The sequence below is a fragment of the Pagrus major genome, chromosome 19 (assembly GCF_040436345.1).
Source record: "Pagrus major chromosome 19, Pma_NU_1.0".
NCBI classification, from domain to species: Eukaryota; Metazoa; Chordata; class Actinopteri; order Spariformes; family Sparidae; genus Pagrus; species Pagrus major.
In genome coordinates this window covers 5,190,992-5,209,865 of record NC_133233.1, presented here as the reverse complement: position 1 = coordinate 5,209,865, position 18,874 = coordinate 5,190,992, and the positions used below count along the sequence as shown (strand labels likewise).

General features: G+C 40.5%; 1 protein-coding gene across 2 annotated transcripts in view; it reads right to left on the bottom strand.

Annotated features, from left to right (window-relative positions):
* Positions 1 to 18,874, bottom strand: part of tgfbr1b (transforming growth factor, beta receptor 1 b) — a 37,445-nt gene that overhangs the window by 15,578 nt on the left and 2,993 nt on the right. For both annotated transcript variants that reach the window (XR_012180500.1, XM_073488408.1), the window contains exons 2-7: positions 15,223 to 15,492; positions 10,971 to 11,201; positions 8,968 to 9,135; positions 7,764 to 7,920; positions 797 to 921; positions 425 to 555 (exon numbers count right to left, since the gene is read on the bottom strand). Coding sequence is in view for 1 of the 2 variants with exons in the window: in XM_073488408.1 (XP_073344509.1) it covers positions 425 to 555; positions 797 to 921; positions 7,764 to 7,920; positions 8,968 to 9,135; positions 10,971 to 11,201; positions 15,223 to 15,492 (1,082 nt within the window). In the remaining variant the exon portion in view is untranslated. The remainder of the gene's footprint in view (positions 1 to 424; positions 556 to 796; positions 922 to 7,763; positions 7,921 to 8,967; positions 9,136 to 10,970; positions 11,202 to 15,222; positions 15,493 to 18,874) is intronic.

Here is an 18,874-nt window from a genome sequence, read left to right as displayed (position 1 = left end):
GACTGTGGGAATGAGTGTGCTGTGTGTGTGTGTGTGTGTGTGATACGATTGAGCAGTGTTATTGAGAAGACTCCAGGGCTTCAAGGTTCAGACTTACTGCTGAATACAACTGGCCTACTTAGGCTGAAAATAACAAAATTCTGGACCTTGGTAGGACAAGATTTCTATGTGGACATTTTAAACAGAAGACAAGGGACTGGGAGTGTTGCTGTTCATAAAAACAGCAAAGTGGTGTACTCCTACAGACTTTTCTATATGAGGGATAATCATGCTCGAAGTCTTACAACTACAATTCCTTGGGGGCTGAAAATGGGTAATATAATACTGCCATTAGGTATATTTGTTTACATTTTAGCAAATCAAATAATTCAGCATCATGCCAAATTGGCCAACAGTTTGCAGAGAGCACATTTTTTGGTCCTACCTCACAGCTCTGCCAGCGGTTGGGAATGTTGGGCCGAAGCTTCTGCTCACAGACCACCTTCCTCATCTCCTCCACTGATGGATCTGACTGAACCAGGTCGTAGTAGGGCAGCTGGTAGTCCTCATGGATGCCTGACAGAAAAAACATGACGTTACAATGGCTCCACATTGAGGTGGCCTGCATGCTACATGTATACATCAGTGTGTCTGATCATGCATCTTTCCTTCATCCATGCAGATACTGGTATGTCAATATTTCCATAATTAACTCATCATCACTGCTCATCATTAATCTGTCAACCTCCCCTTCTTTCCTTCTTTTAGCCAATGAATCACCCCCACCCCCACCACTCCCCTCTCATTTGATCCTCACCTCCCATAGAGCAGCGGCTGGCAATCTCCCAGAAGACCAGGCCCATGGCGTAGATGTCAGCTCGCTTGAAAGACTCAAAGTGTTTCATGTTTATGGAGTCGTCCAGGACCTCTGGCGCCATATACCTGAACAGAAAGACATGAACGGTTACCACACTATTTTTTGGTTATGCACTCATTTTTGGACCATTGTAATTATTGATACATAAGTAGACAGTAAATGATTTCATGCCATATACGTTGCTCAAGTAAAACGACACACTTTGTTAAGAAGGGAATAATCATGTGATCAGAACTGAGTTTTAACGCTCAGACATGACAAGACAGCCTGGAACAAAGTGGAGATGAGAATATGAGCTAGGAAAGTACAAAAACTTGCATGAGCAGGCTATGACAAGCTGGTATTTTCTGGACCTTGAACAGCACTTTGGCCTTCTGACATTTTTTTATGTCCAGAGCATAAATTTTGCAAAGGTGGAAATACAAATAATAAGCAAAATGTTGGTGGACAGTAATCAGTTGGGTGTTTGGGACTTAAGCTTCTTAAAGGAATAGTTCACTCTTAAACAAAATTCAGTCATTATCGACTCACCCACATACTGATGATAAGGATGGACATACTGAGGATAATGGATTATTGTTGCCGGAGGGTAGGCCCACGGGTCTCCAGCTGCACTTTGAGGAATAAGAAACTACACCGGACTTCTCATCAGCATGAGGGTGAGTCGATAATGACTGAATTTCGTTCTAGAGTGAACTATTCCTTTAAAGCTAAGGTGACTTTTCAAGTTTGAAAAACAAAAACAGAAGCACGCCCCTAGAAATGATCTTAGATTAAGATCTGCATTCTTTCAGCAATAATCACAGTAATGACACCTTGATGGAGAAAAGTAGAGGCTACAGAATTTTCTATTTTGTTTTTGGCTAGATCAAAGTAAAGGATCTTTATCTATTGCACCCTGATCTATTAATATCATCGGTCATAAATGCCACCTTCCCAGTGATCTGTTTTCAGTTTCCTCATCTTCTGACTGTCTGACACAGAATTCACACCCTGGCTTTATGTAAGGGTGTGAATTCGTTGACAATCTCCATTTGCTTTGAACAGGAGTTTACAGGAGTCCGGCTGTAGGCATCTCTGAAATAGGTTGTGATTTGCAGATGAGCGTTAAATTTCATCTGTTGGTATCACCACCATAACGCTCGTCGTACATGATGAGGCTGTACTATGCTATACTTACACCCCCTACAATGAGTGTTTCCATTCTTTTACTTTGTAATGCAGAGTGACTGTGGGTGACACACATACTTACAGAACTGGAGTTCCAACTAGGACAGCAAACATTTAGAAGCTGCACATGCTCCTGATCTGTGTGCTGCTTTTCTTTTCTTTTTTTTAAACCTTTAATATAAATAGTTAAAGGAAATTGGGGCTGTGTCTGTAACCTCTGTCAGTCACCAGGCCTGACTATTCAATTTTTAATTCTGTCAACAATAGCAAACAAAATTATTAAAGGCGCTATATGTAAGAACTTTAGTCGAAAACATTTAAAAATCAACTAAAATGATCAACAGAATGTGAAAAAAAGACACCTGAGATACCTGATGAAGTTGGCAGGCATCTCAATCCAAAGCTGCTAGCATTGTAAACACCAACACCTTCCTGGTTCCCAAATACCCAGTGTGAATGACTAGCTGCATGGCTAACTCAGCTAACTAGCAAAGGGAGGCTACAGTTAGCAGCAGTTAGCAGTTACTCTGGTGATATGCTGCCCCCTATTTGTTTGGAGTATAATTTTGTTAGGTGGCCAATTCTTACATACTGCACCTTTAAACGAAATAAGCAGGACTAATGAAATAATGATGATTAATGTGAATAAAAATGTTCAAACACTGTCAACCTGCAGACACTATTAGACAGGTGGCGGTACAATATTATGTAAAAATTAATAAATAAAGGGTAATACTGTTCATTATTAGTCATAACAGCTACGTTTATCCATGGTGTGAATAAAAACCTTTCCTTCAGTTCATTTGATCCATGCAGCCCTCTGAAAGCAGCAGAACAGATGTGTTTTGGTGACTCTTAAGCCTCCAATTTGAAAAGAGTCACATTTTGATTAGGATCCATTACAGCCTGTAGCTGAATGGATTAAATCATGTGAAAATAACATCAGGGTCCTGCAACTACAAAAACAAACAAACAACTAAAATAACTGACCACATTCAACTGGCTGTTGAGTTTTCATCCCTGCTTACAAAGAAATCAGTTCAATCAATAAACACTAGCCGTGTGGGCACTGATGATGTGTAATGAGTTGGATTAAACAGTGTAATCAAATATCTTCCACTCTAGGCATAAAAGAGAAAGTCTTAATTTAATTTCTTTAACTGATTGATGTGAAAATAATGAATGGAAGCCTCTGCTAGCAAACTGCTGCATCACATCCATTAGAAAGGGAAACCATCACGCTGTAAATGGAAGACATTAATAGATATTTGCTAAGAAACTCAGAGGAAGCATAAATATGTGTCAAACAGCGGAGCTTGATTAAATTTGAACAGCAAGCTGTCTCAATTTGAATTCATCATAGACAAAAGATTCTGTACAAGATGGACCATGTCATACTAAGGTCACTTTCACACCTGTAGTTCAGTTCATATAGGCCAAAGACAAAAATGATCTATTGTTTCCTTTTAGTTATGATCCATTTCAGACAAACCAAGAGGAGTAACTGTGGAGTCACATGGACTGGAAAGTAACCGTTCTGGAGATGTACTCCTGCATGTACAGATGCACGACATGATTTTTTTTTTGAGGTTACGGATGACTACGTGCTTTTCATGGGCAATTTTCTTCACAACCTTCTTCTTCTACCAGCAAACCAGCTTTAATGATACATACTGCCACCTACTGCATCAGAGTGTGTAGAAAATTGATCGGCCCCACATATATTATGAAACACTACCTTCATCATCATTACTACATGTTGCCATAGAAGGAATCAAATTCAGGTCACTGACCGCAAATCATTCTGTACTTAACTGAACCTCATGTGTTAATTTACTGAGTGGATGCAATGCTTCATGTACTGTGTTCACATTGTTACCAGACAATCTTTAATCATTACATACAATGATTAAACAGACACTTTGTAACATGAATGCAAAAACTAAATTATGTTTGAATCACATATCTACAATCACAAAATCATGTGGTTCATCCATTTGCTTTCATACCACAAATGAACCACACCAGTTCCTCCTGTTCAGTACTGTTTAAGTCTTTCTGCTGTTTAGACAGATCTTTAACACCGAAATCCTTTAAGATGGATAGTGAATTTATCACAATCACAGTCAGGCACAAACAGTTTATCTTGCATTCTGACATCCTGGATTTATGAAGTTAAAGGTTACTACTACTGCTTCTACTGCTACTGCTACTACTGCTTCTACTGCCACTGCTACTACTGCTTCTACTGCTTCTACTACTACTACTGCTTCTACTACTGCTACTGCTTCTACTGCTTCTACTACTGCTTCTACTTCTGCTACTTCTGCTACTACTGCTTCTACTACTGCTACTGCTAGTACTACTGCTTCTACTTCTACTACTGCTACTGCTACTACTGCTTCTACTGCCATTGCTTCTACTGCTACTACTGCTTCTACTACTGCTACTGCTTCTACAACTGCTACTGCTACTACTACTGCTTCCACTTCTACTACTGCTATTACTGCTTCTACTGCCACTGCTTCAACTGCTACTACTGCTTCTACTACTGCTACTGCTATTACTGCTTCTACTGCCACTGCTTCTACTACTACTACTACTACTGCTGCTGCTTCTACTGCTACTGCTTCTACTGCTACTACTGCTACTACTGCTACTGCTGCTACTGCTTCTGCTGCTACTGCTTCTACTACTATTGCTACTGCTACTGCTGCTTCTACTGCTACTTCTACTGCTGCTACTTCTACTACTACTGCTTCTACTACTATTGCTACTGCTACTGATTCTACTGCTACTACTGCTGCTGCTTCTACTGCTGCTGCTACTACTGCTTCTACTGCTTCTGCTACTTCTACTACTGCTACTGCTTCCACTGCTACTGCTTCCACTACTACTGCTACTAATAATAATAGAAATGCAGCATTGTCCATCTACAGTTCATAATTACTTTAAGATAGTAAACCTTAATTGCAAAGATTTGACATAAGCAAATTGAATGTCATAATATTTTAATTAAAAAAAAGAAATGCTCAGCTCCATTGAGGGAATTCAATTACAATTTCCAGAAAAGGCAAGTAAGTGAACCCTGAGATACATGAATATTTAGTATTTTGGGGAATACCCCTATTCTCTTTCTTGCAGAGAGTTGAATGAAAGGATCAATACCACTCTCCTGTCTGAATAGTGAATATGATTTAATCCTTACACAAACTGAACTGTAAAGATCGCAATTTACTGTTCTAACATTTTGTGGTGGGGAGCAGTTGCCAGGCAACCAGTTTGTGGTTTTTACAAAAGTGAAAACTTAACCCTCGCCCTAAAGCAAGATTTTAATTTTACATGCTCTTTCTACTTAATGTTTTGTTTTGAGGTTACGAGAATCACAAAGTCAGCAAACTGACTCAGTAATGTTACATAACGATATCTATCCAAGGTTTGCTAACCTGAGCTAACATTAGCTACTGGTCAAGCAAACCGCTATATGTGCTACACTACGCAAGAGTGCATTTTAATGCTAACTATAAACCAATGGTGTTGCTTTTCAAATGAGAAATGGAGGGAGTTCTATGATGCATGATATGCTGATGGTGAGCGGTAGGTAAGATGGTACACATGCTGACTTCTCGGTAGCTAAAAAAGAACTCACCCCTCAATAAGAAAAGGAGACTAACTATATCTAACTTCACTGCTTAAAGTCCCTTTAGTTCAAAGTCAAACAACTTTAATGTACAAAATGTCAGAAAACAGGACAGACCAGAATTTAGTGGTGCTAACAACATGTCTGAATAAAACTACACAATTATAATGAAAGCAACATGCATTTCAAACCAAAGAACATGTTGTCCAATTAAGTGCAACTTTCTTGTTGGACAGATTTTTGCATTTGATAGTAAAAAAAGATTGAAAAAAGCAGTGCTAGGATCAGACCATCAGTATGTACCATGGATTTCAGCCAAGGCCAGACCTTCTGTCTGCACTGACCAGAGGCTTGCTGAATCATTCAGTGGCACTGTGATACGCCCGCAGCATCAAACCACCACAGAGAAACTAGAATTACCACCTTGTGGTTGTGTGCCTTCACCCACCTGTCAAGTTGCATCCATGTCCGTCCAGACTCATGTAACAGAGCAATGACTTTGTAGTAAGTTAATAAGGAAGGTATTTAGTATATTTTTTGGTGAAATGGAAGTCATCACTATACTGACATGTATGATTCCAGTGAATAATTTCCAGTGGGAAACATGCCTCTTCAATTATACAATTTTTACACCAAAATTAGTGTATATATGTGCATTTTTTTTAACATGGGTGAAACTGCTAAAAAAATAGGTGACCGATTATTTTCCCATTCTAAGGAGACAAATTTGCCTGTTTTTTTTCTTGTGTCTCATGTTTGTTAGCACAAAATGGAGATGGAAAAGTATGAACAAGTCTGCATCCTTAACTTTAACACCAGTCACAGCATCGTGCCTGAAAAGGGGCCAATATTAGCGTGTTCACCTGGGTGTTGTATTTCCATCACAGCTGTTCAGAGCTGTAGGCAATAAACACCTGGGACTACTGCAGTCATTTGATGCGGGAGTAAATGCAGATTGTACCCATCCACATAAAAAAAACAAAAAACAGTGGGTTGTTAGTCTGATGTGAATGGGTATGAAAGACCACTATTATAGAGGAGTGCAAAGGACTGAGTCAATGAAAATCACATAAAGCTCAATATCAACAAAACAATGAGCTTGTAGTGGACTACTGCTGTATGAGGAGGGGAAGAGCGTTTGAAAGAGTGCTTCCTATGGCATCAATGCTCTGCTCACTTTCCAACCCTCAGGGCGAGACAAGTCTGCATAATAGAAGAAGAGATGTGTGGACAGAGACTCACAAGGGGAGAGTGAAAGTGAGAAGCCACCAGTAGTCTGGACAATTACCAGCTGGGTATAAAGGAAGAAATGACAAATACCTATTTCTGTGGCTTCTGTGTCACAATACCATCCATCAGCTTGATTTAGACATTTTTCAAAGTCAGTTATTTAACTATACAATTTAAAGGGATTTAGTTGGATTTACATGTTTCTGTGAGGGCTGTGCCCGGATTAAATTTTCATGCTAGAATCATCATGGCTGAATTCTATATTTCTATAAGTCTATATCTGCCTTATTGCAACAAATTCTATACGCAAGTTGACAGAGGATTTATCTGAAGTTCAATGACATCCTCAGGTCTGTCAGCATAAACGATGCTATCCATGTTTGTTTGAGCACCAACTGAGACTGTTTCAGCCCTCTGCAATGACTGGGCAAACTTAAAGTGACAAGATGATTGATTATAACCAGAGATGTCCTGATAAACCTGAGAGCTGAAATAGAGTCACCTCTCTGAGTTTAAACAGTCGAGGCAGAAAGCCTGTCATTCTAATGGCCTGACTTCTTTATTTACACCGCCTATTCACTGTGGCCACTTGTTCTGAGGCTCAGAGACGTGCTGTGAAACAACACAACACCCGCTAATGGTGACAACATGGCACCTGCCTGCACAGTGAAGCAGAGCTGACATTATCCCAAAAGGACACTTTTGTCATAATGAAAGATGGCCAAAATGGTCCAAATAGAAAGTTCCGGTTACCTCTTGACAGAACACAGCTGACACAGAACAAGAAGAAGTCTGAGCCTTAGTTATCTGCTTCTGAAGAAATGTGACAAAAACATTTTAAAAAGGGGATGTGCAGCACGTGGTTACCTTTTGGTTCCCACTCTGTGGTTTGGAGCGATGTCGATGGTGTCTGTGGCCGAGTCGTGGCGGACAGCTAGACCCAGGTCAGCGATGCAGCAGGTCCCGTTCTTCTTCACCAGAATGTTCTTTGACTTCAGGTCTCTGTGAGCAATAGCTGGCTTCCCTGGAGGCAGAACATCATACATTCCACAAGAGCCCCACATTAACAGAAACTTCATAAGAAACACTGAGCATTCTATACATGAGATATGTATGGGCAATTTCAAAAACAAAAAACAAAAAGGGACGAAGATGATAAGGGTTTTGATTTGATGATTAGAATTTAGATATCATAATACGGCTCCTTTGAACCAGGGCTGGCTATGAAGTAAAATGTCAGTCATCACATCTTTTGAATCTTGGTCAGTACCAATGGGAATGGCAGAGCACCAAGATACATTTACATTTAGTGACGATAAAGGGAAACTGAAGTATTACAAAGCCTTTTGTGGCTTCAGAGGAAGCTGCATGTAATCCAATAAATTGCCTCCAGTGACGTAACTCACTGGCTAAGTTGCATTGTGGGTGATGTAGGTGGCAGGTTTTAAAAGGTGAGAAGAATGCGTGAAATAAAAAAGGTCTTATCTCTGGATCTGCTGTATTGATTTTGATCATTTGTTTTTAAACTGACCATAATGAGTCCAGCAGTGTGTTTTCCCCTATTAGAGGGTTTTTTTCCTCCAACATGACAAGTTTTTCCTCACTCAAATCGAGGGTCTAGGACAGAGGATGTTGTTCACTGTACAGATTGTGAAGCCCACTGAGGCAATGTGATTGTGATGCAGGGCTATATAAATAAAATTAATTTAATTTAATTTGTAGGAGTACAATGCAGACCAGTGGACTGCTTTTCAAAACCAGTATGCACAGCAATGCAATATCATTTATGTTGGTCAATCAAATAAATGCAAGCGCACATGCCTGGCAGATTTCTTTGTAACGTGACTGTTGCATCTCTACAGTTTACCTGTGATGAAAGATAAAATACTTCCTCCTCTGATAACTTTCCAGAGTTGTTACAAAGTGTTGTGCAGTGTTTTGTCATCTGATAAGCCTTAAAATGCATTAATCTGTCCTTACAACTGGGACTACCTGGATTGGATATCATTGTATCCAATGTATGTATGTATGTCTGTATGTGTGTGTGTGTGTGTGTGCGTGCATGTCTCACCTTGCGTGCCCACTATCTCCATGTGGAGGTGGGCGAGGCCGCTGGCTGTGGATAGGGACAGTTTGATCATGCCTTCCACAGTGACGGTGTAGCGGTTCAGGTAGTCAAACAGGGAGCCGTGTTCATGGTAATCAGACACCAGCCACAGCTGAGTCCATGTCCCATTATCTACACACACACACACACACACACATTCACAGGAAGAAGAGAGAGGAGATAAAGGGTTAGAGATGAAGGTGGTTTTGTCTTTGTTCCACTCTTTCAGTAGTTAGTTATCTCCACTAGAGTCTGACTGATTTGATCTTATTCCATAGACGCTACACGTCTTAGTTCTGCAGATCATATTCAGAATGATTCAGGCTGTTCTGATCATCCGGTCATCAATGCGAGTGATACTATGATAGTTTGGGGCTGTGTTTATGAGGATGCAATTTGAACTCATTGGGATTTTTTGCTTATAAAATAAATATATTTCTAGGTTTTCAGGATTTGAGGGAAGTGACCGAAAAATTATATTTTGCCAAGGGCTTGATGCAAGATAGTCACTGGAAAGTGATTGGATTACTGTTGATACTGAAGAAAACATGATTTCTTAGGAGCATCTTCTAGTACAATGCAGACCAGTGCATTACTAGAACCGATTCCAGCAATTTATGTATGATTGTGTGTGATTTTTAATGTCAACTGCATCGATCTGGTTCGAATGGCTAACTGTGGCCCTGTTGACACCTGCCATTGACATGCGTCTCAGGTGGACAAAGGTCGTCTGGGCTGCATACGACCACTTTCTTTTAGCAGTGTGTACACACGTGTCCTGGGCCACATCTATGACAAGTTTTTGATTATTTGGACCTTCTTGTTAATTCAGCTAATGGTATACATTAAAAAAGGTGCAATATGTGAGATGTTTAAAACATAAAAAATGTACCAAAATTATTAACAGAATATAAAGTAATACTGGACAGTTCAGTTTTGAAATTGTGCCATTGTTTTGCAGAGATGTCTGTGGAAGTTAGCATGCTAACAAGCTAGCTCTAGGTCATCCTGTCTCATACGACTACTTTACTACATAACATTACATATTGCACCTTTAAGGTCTGTCTTTGTGTAGACATCATGTCCGATTGTCCCAGTGACTCGTGTGTGATCCGATCACAAGTGGTCACCCTAGGCACATTCTAACACCAGGTGTGAACTGACGTACTCAGAGCTGTCCACTTGTGATAGGATCATCCAGATGCATGGAATGAATGCCAGGTGTACACAGCCTCTATGTAAAACTGGAATTTAATCTCTAAACATTGTTTGAGAGGTGTTTGCAGATGAAATTGAAAATCTATGTCGACAAATCATCCAATGTGGAGACATGTCCTTACAGGTGTCACCATAACTACATCATATTCTTCATCCCATAAATACATTAATAATAATAATATACAATTATAAACCTATCAGTAAAACTGTAATGAACACACAAAATCCATTTGCTCCTGGGTCACAGTGCTCCTGTGTGTGTGTGTGTGTGTGTGTGTTTGTGCGTGCATGATGCTGGAGCTGTTAGACTTTGTGTTAATGTGCTTGGCCTTCACTGTGAACCGTTACTCCCCCACACTGTCTACCAGCCTGTCTCTTCACCGTGAACACTCGCCTGCAGTAACCTCCCCGTTAGCAGAGCTGCTTTTCTGCTCTGACAGCTCAAGGTTCACTCCTAATTAAAGCTGCCCATTCTGTCAATTGCAGATGATAAGCTCAGCGTGATGAAGATCTATGTTGAGACTTGATACGCTTTCATGAAAACTTCAGCCTTACAATTGTGTCAACTATTTTCTTTGCAATTCCATTCATTTCTTTGTGTCAAGTTATTTTTGGATCTTCCTGCTGGCTCAAGTCTGATGTTTATCCTATTCTTCCTCACTGTATGATAAGCCTTACCATTTTCTCACAGATCTATGTGCAGCCTTATCTTAATCCAGCCTCTCAGAGCACTTCTGGAGGTTTCTCACCTTTGTTGTCAGCCGCGATGAAGCCCAGAATGTTCTCGTGTCTCAGCATCACGGTCTGGTAGATCTCAGCCTCGCGGAACCAGGAGCGTTCCTCGCGGGAGGAGAAGATCTTCACCGCCACCTCCTCACCACGCCATTTACCACGCCACACCTCCCCGAAACGCCCCTTCCCAATGCTCTCCTGGAGGATGATGGTCCTGGCGATGGTCCTCTGTACTAGCAGTGGCAGACCTGGAGAGAAACAGACAGAAATAAAACATTTCACCAGGCTCTGGTGTTGAACACTAACGCATATAATATATGTAATATAATAATAGGAGGAAGTCTATGGAAAATGTTACAGTCAGAGGTCATCTGACATTGTTCAAAGCGCCTCCAATGTGCAGTGGAGGAGGCAGAAGACTCATCAAAACCTCAGTATTTTAGAGCCCTGCTGAGTCAGTAGTTTCAACTTTATTAACTCAGAGAATGTAATTTCATATGTTAAGAAAAAAAATATTTTGAATAAAGCTGCAACTATTCAAGAATAAACCAATAAAAAGAAAGGTTCTGAGCTGCGAATATATAAGGAAAAAAAGATCACCCACCCTGAAAAATCAATAGCACATGAAACGATATTGAGTAGCCTGATATAAGTGAGGGAATGGTGGTTAGTCCTGAGTCTTACTATGAGTCACAATAAATAACACCAATGACATTAGAGAGAAGGCGGGAGCTCTGTGGGGGACTGGCTCCACCAGCTTATTCTACATCACTGATCCTTGATTTTCAACTGTCAAAATGAAGACGGTACAACATTTTCTCTGAATATTACAGCTGTATTTTCAGGTACTGAAGACCTACGTTACTCCCTCTAGCAATCCTTCCCTTTGACTCTCTACACCAGACCCGTTTCCGCCTTATTAAGACCTAATTAATGCATTTGGTGGCCATCCATAATTCATAGAACTGTAGTTACTAGCTCTCATTTTAATGTCTTTTAACACCTGGTGGAATGTGATGCTGTCTTGTACTTCTGTGATAGATTATGTGTCACATTTTTTTTTAAATTTCAAATTTGTCTATTGGGTCGCATACATACATTTAAGGCTAATAACTGTTAACTGTAAACACCATGAACTGCAATAAAATGACTGTATAGATAATTTACAACTCAAAAAGAGGGTTTAGGGTTACATCCCCATTTAATATAATTTTATAAACGGTATTACATTTTCCTCATAAAATGATGATTTGTTATGACCATTTTCAAAATCAGTTTTTTGTAATTTTATCAAAAACTGTCCTAATACATCATCATCATACTTCTACCTCTGGCAATTACTTGAATCAAACCACAGATGTTCTGGTTCTACGATGCTCCACTCTTTCTACAACCGTTTGTCATGAAGGGCCGAGACACAGTAAACCCAGAAAGAACTAGCAGCAATGAAGGCTGACTAGAGCGTCGCCTGTGTCTCGGACATAAAGTTGAACTTGAAAACAACGCAGAGCCTACAGCCAATGGCCAAATAGCTTGTACTGTACGTTTTGGGCCTGCCTGAGAGGAAATACCTCTCCAAACCACCAGGTGGCAGCAGTCTCAATCATTCTAAAAAGAGGAAACAGGAAGACTCAGGACTGCGGATATACGAACTGCTGTTTGATAAATCATTTTCACACCACTCTCACTCATTTAGCCACTTCATATCAAGAATAAGTCTGATGAAAAAGTCACAAAAGTCACAGGTAAAGAAGCAGTGGAAGAAAAATAAGGAGAAACCGCACTTAACGGGTGAAATCATGGATACTACTACAGGGGCTTTCTCTGTTTGTCTTCTCGTGCACTGATTTGGTTAGCTGAACAGCCATTCATAGTTATTTCTCTCACCAACAGGGTCCGCCGCCAAAAAGTTATCTGAAACAGCCACAGACAAGGACCGGCTAGTGCCAACGCTGCCGGACACGGCACAAAAACTATGGCCACGGATGCTCACCAATGACCCCGAACAGTGTGGGTGCTCGTGTGTTTGGTCAAGTGCCGCACGGTTTGGTTTTTATTTGGTCTATTACATTTACAATAAGCATAAACTTACTATAACAACTGTTACTCTGTCAGCTTGCTAGTTTGGCAAACGGCTGATGAGGAAACAGAAAACGATAGCGGAATGAACATTTCAGCAGGCACCACACACATATTCTGACTCAGCAAAGTGATTATAACAGCCCACACACTTCTGCCACACACACACACACACACAACACAACCACTCATATACACACTGTATCAGCCACACACACGACTGCATATTGTGCAATATGGTGTAAATAGCTAGAAAAACTGAATCCAAGTCTCTCCTTGGCAGAGTGTTGGAAGTGCCAGTCTCCACAGAGAGGTGCTAATTTATGGCTAGCATCAAGAACAGTTTCTGCCAGTGCAGAGTGTGCATGAGTGCGTGAGTGTGTGAGTGTGTGTGTGCGTGCGTGTGTGCATGCGTGCAGTTATTCAGCCTGAATCTGGGCCAACCAGTCATTATAATAGAGTTTTACTTTAAGATGTGTGCAGCTACAGGGTCTGACTACTGTACATGTGCATGCACACACACACACACACACACACACACACACACACACACACACACACACACACACACACACACACACACACACACACACACACACACACACACACACACACGTAACTATTTTCTATAATAAATATTCATTATATGTCACTTTATTTTAAACATGGATATAAACAAGAATCAGTATACACATCCATATAAACCCTGACCGCTGTATAAAGAGCATATACATTATTTTAAGATTCACATGTGAATGAACAATTCACCAACTATATCCATCTCAAACCAGCACCATCTGATCAAACCTGATAAGTGGCCACTTGGATCTACTTGTGTATTAGACACATTGACACAGACCTGAGACCAGCAGAATACAAACACCCTGCCTGGACCCAATATGACCTTGTGTATTTTCCGACCGGTCCCAATTCAGGTCAGGAACCAAGTGGACCTGTGGAGATCGCTACACACTGCAGACAGCTGCAGACAGGAAACGTCTGCTAGCTGATCTGTAGCTGAGACTGTAGTCACTGCTATGCTGCACTCTGAGTAGTACAGTTTAAGATTGACCGTTAAATGTCAGACAGAACACCTTGTGAAGGAACTATACACAATGCAAAGCAACATCCCCAATCATTGCTAAAATATACAGCCACACAGTTTTCTGATAAAAGTGAAAAATGACAGCACAGCATTATAATGAAGTACTGTAATGCTGCATACATGCCCTGTCCTACTAACCTCGCTCTACGGATGTAAGAAATCATGTTTTACATTTTTTTCAGTGAAAATTAATCTGGTCAACATTCACATTGCACTAGTTGTAAATCCTATCGCAGTCATAATATCTGCCCAAATAATCCCAAAACGACTGTTTCTCCATATATCATGTGGCCCTACTAAAACACATCTCATAAGCGTTTTGCCACAACCCACAAAAAACATTTCCTGGCCTGGTGCAGTAATTTGTTGTCACCTTGAGGTTGCCAGGCAACCCACAGAGACTCCAAGTAGTGACTGCTTTGCCACAAAATAAATCATCAAAAGAACTACACTTGTACTTTCTACACTTCAGTTTTTGTGTAGATTAAACAAACAAGATGTAATCCACTCATTAGTGAGCTTTAGGTGCTGGTAGGTGGATTTTGTTAGCTTTGGACAGAACCAGGCTAGCTGTTCTGCCATTTACAATCTATGGTAAGCTAAGATGGTTTCTTGCATTAACTTCATAATTATTGTACAAACATGACAGTGGTATTGATCTTCACATCAAATTCTTGGCAAGAAAGTAAATAAATATATTTCACAAAACTCTGCCAACTAAGACTACTACAAATTCATTTTATCATTGGAAGCATGACTATCCAATAAAGCAACAAAGCAATACACTTACAATTAGACACATTTGCTGGAATGACTTCTGATTACTGATATGAAAATGAGAGATTCAAAGCACAGCTGACTGATAAAATGTTCATGATCACATCTCTCAACATATCACATCCCTTCTTCACCCCACTTCTCATGTTGTGTTGTGTTCCATCATGATATATTTACAGCTACAGATATCACACTGGCCCTTCTCATGTAGGCGTGGATATATTATTTCTTTCAATCCAACCCCAAACACACACAGTGTCTGCCCAGACTGTCCAGGAACACCAGGACCCTGGGGGGCAGCATCATACCTGATCCAGAGCCTGAGGTTGTCATGTCATAGATGAGGTCCTTCAGCGTTGTTCCAACAGTGATGAAGGGGTGGTCCATGGAGGGGTCTTCTTCGTTGGGCACCCGATGGTGGTGGTGGTGATGGGCCCCGGCCCCCCCAGCCCCCAGACCCCTGTGGCTGTGGCAAACATAGAACGCCAAGACCAGCAGCAGGCAGAGAACACACACTGGGCCAGCAATCACTGCTGCGAGGGCAACAGGGCCGAGAGGAGGGGTCTTTACTGTAGGGACTGCAAAACAGAAAGGACAGACACACAGAGGAGGTGAGAACATGTGTAATATATGAGTGAGTTATAACTGGTTCTGACATCAACATGTGAGCAAAAAAGTTCTCAACATGTGAGAGATCAAAAGAGGTCACAAACTGTGGGAAAGGTTCACTTTGAGCATACTGATGGCTGGCAAGTGGCATGGCTAAAGTACTAGCCACGAGCCAGGAAGCTAACTGGCCAAGTGGTGCGGAGGCACATTCCATCTGCTCAGCTGATGGGAGATTTGGCCTGTAGCGCACACACGCGCACACACACGCACACACGCACACACACACACGCACACACGCACACACGCACACACTCACACACACACACACAGGCAGCTACAATGCTATTTAGTGAAGTGGATGTAAAAAAAGGCACCTTCAGACAGAAGAGACAAATGGAGCACAAAGTCTGAATCATGCTTAGATATAACAGTCTTTGTGTTGTTGTGAGACAGCTTCTTGTCTTGCCGAGCATATGTATATATATAAAAAAAAAATAATAAAAAAAAAATACATACATACATAATTTGTAATCTTTGCCACCAATTTCAACCTTTAATCTCAATCGGCATTAATGTGATAGAGCTTGAATAAATACAAAATCTTCCTCTTTATTTTAATACTCGGCCATTGACCTACTTATGATGGGGGGTAAACATCACCGGGGAAGCCGAGCTTCACAGAGTAGCTTATTACTGTGTCTGATGGATGACGGCAGGGTAGTGAAGACAAATCATAAGTCGTGCCTCCAAAAATGTTTTGTAAATTAGAGTACAGAACCTTTTAGCTCAGCTTCTAAATGTCTTGTTCCACATGCCTATAAGCTCTCAGCTTAAAAGGTCTGTTAAATCTTCTCCAACTAGAAATTAAATCAAAATCACATGTATGCTCCCACACATACAAGCAGTGTTATCCATTTTCAAACACAGAATCTTTATCTATAGTTCATGTTAAGAAATGGCTCTTTAGCATTTAAAAAAAAGGTCTACATTACATAAATGTTGTGATGACTGATTAAACATGAAAGTGCTGTTACAGAAAGAGCTTTGACGCTAGTGTGATATTTGGTGTATGGTGTGCAAGGAGTGGTGGCACCGTTGAAGAACAGCTGGAGTTAGAAAATAAAGATATCAAGTGATGGAAATTAAAACTCATTATGCAGTGAGCTGTTTGTCTCTGTGGCCTAGTAAAAGCTTCCACTCCAACCAACTCTGTCAATTCCCCAGTCTTATAATCAATGTCATTATTTACAGATACAATACAGAATTCTGCTATGCATTTTAGATTACATTCCAATAAGGCCAAGGTGCACACACGCACACGCACACACACACACACACACACACACACACACACACACAGACAGACAGAGAGACAGAGAGACAGACACACAAGGAGCCTCTTTACATGCTCTTGTTGACTTGTTTGAGTGATTCAGGTTCCCAAGGTTTAAGTGGGGCTGACTGCAGGACTACCAGTAATGACACTTTTAAGGTGTTTGCCACAGAGCTGTTGCTGCTGGCAGAACCAATTAAAGTGGGAGCTAAAGCAAAAGAGATAAAAAAGTGAAAGGCAGAGAGAGTTCTAATCACAGTGAGAGACGATAGAGATAAGACGACTGCATGTCTTCTCCTTAATTGAATGTATGAGAAGGAACAAAGAAGAAGAAAGGGAAAGGGAAAAGGCCTTGAACCAATGCTGGTAATTGGAGCCAATGTTGATAGGTTGTTAATAACTGCCATTGACTGTTCAGCCTCCTGAATATTTTAAATAAAGTGTTTATATTCAGAAAAAAACAGCTCAATCTTTACTGAAGAACAGAATTTGCTACATGTGAACTTCTTTTCAAGGTAGCAGGTGAAAAGCATTGTAGCTATTCATGGGTCAAAGAAAAGTCTGCTGCACAGTGGCTGTTAAATGAAAAATGAACTCACAAAAAATATCCCTAATCAATCAACTAGTATTTCATAAAACACCAATTCATTAAAGGCCATGTACTTCCACTGTAAAGCCACAGAGTGAATTGTATTTATGCTGGGTAATTAGACCTCTGCCACACCGGCATGGTCCCGTTAGGTCTGCTGGTCTTCTATCATTCTTAATGTTGGTTGGCAGTCTGAAAAGAATCTGAGGCACCTGATGAGTTGAAACATGGTAATGTCGCAGCACACTATCCCCATCGGTTTTTCTACATGGCTGGCAGGCTAGTGGGGGGACGTACCGAGTCATAATGCCAATGTCAATTAAAGGGTTGGTATTATTTTTCCTAAATAATACCAACACTACTGTTTTTGAGCTAAGGCAGCACTCTTTATATTTTTCTTTATTGTTACTGGACTACTTACTGAATATTTCATATTATCACCTCCCTCTAATGTTAATCCTGTCCAAAAGGGACTTCAGTGGGATTCTGGCATACTAATCACCATGACATTCAAAAGCTGCTGTCCACTTAACTGTGGTTATCTTGACAAACAAACAACTCTAACTATCAAGCATCGCTGAGGGCGAAAACCATCATCTGAAGAAACCTATTTTTAATTATATTTAATTAAGTTTTGTCACTAGCTTGTGCTGTGGACTAGAGGTAGTGCCAGAGGGATTAGCTCTTCTGCTAAAGGGATCACAACACATGACACAAACTGTATTCTAACATCTCATTTAAATTTGGTGATGTCTCCACGAAACAGTATTTTGACGGCTGAAAAAAGTGAGTGATACTGAATTATCATCATTTCTCAGCTCCTAGTGCTGACCAAAGAGCAACCAACCAAACTGTTATAATCCTTAGAACAGAATTAACAGAACTTGTTCTTAATCACGCATGTAACCGAGCAACTACAGGAAAATCTGCCAGTGTCATTATGGTATCTTTGGCTAAACACGTGAAATTAGTGCATCCATGCTCAGTTCCACCATGTAGCTCAAATCTGTATTTTAAGGATGACTTCATTGTAGGATGCATTTGCTTTTCAATGACAGTTACGCCATTTTGAAATGCATTTGCTCCAGTTTAAGATGCAACTACAGTGTAAGAACAACAAAGTCCTCTCATCTGTACTTGGTCCCGACATATTTCGGGTTGGCCTTTGACCTCTGACTGAACTGACTCATCGACTGAAATGGCAGCAGTCAGCTTTCTTTCCATCATGTCTTCAAAAGTTACGTCAACAAAATAACTCATACATCATCTTTGTTCAGATCTCAGAAAAAAATAAAAGACTATAGTCATTTTATGTGAGTTAAGGGAAATTGCTATATTGGATTGGTACACTCAGCTCTAGTTGCATGACCTTAATCTGAGAAAACAAACCAGCAGAAAGGAGACACAGTAGTGAAACCGAGAGGGGCTG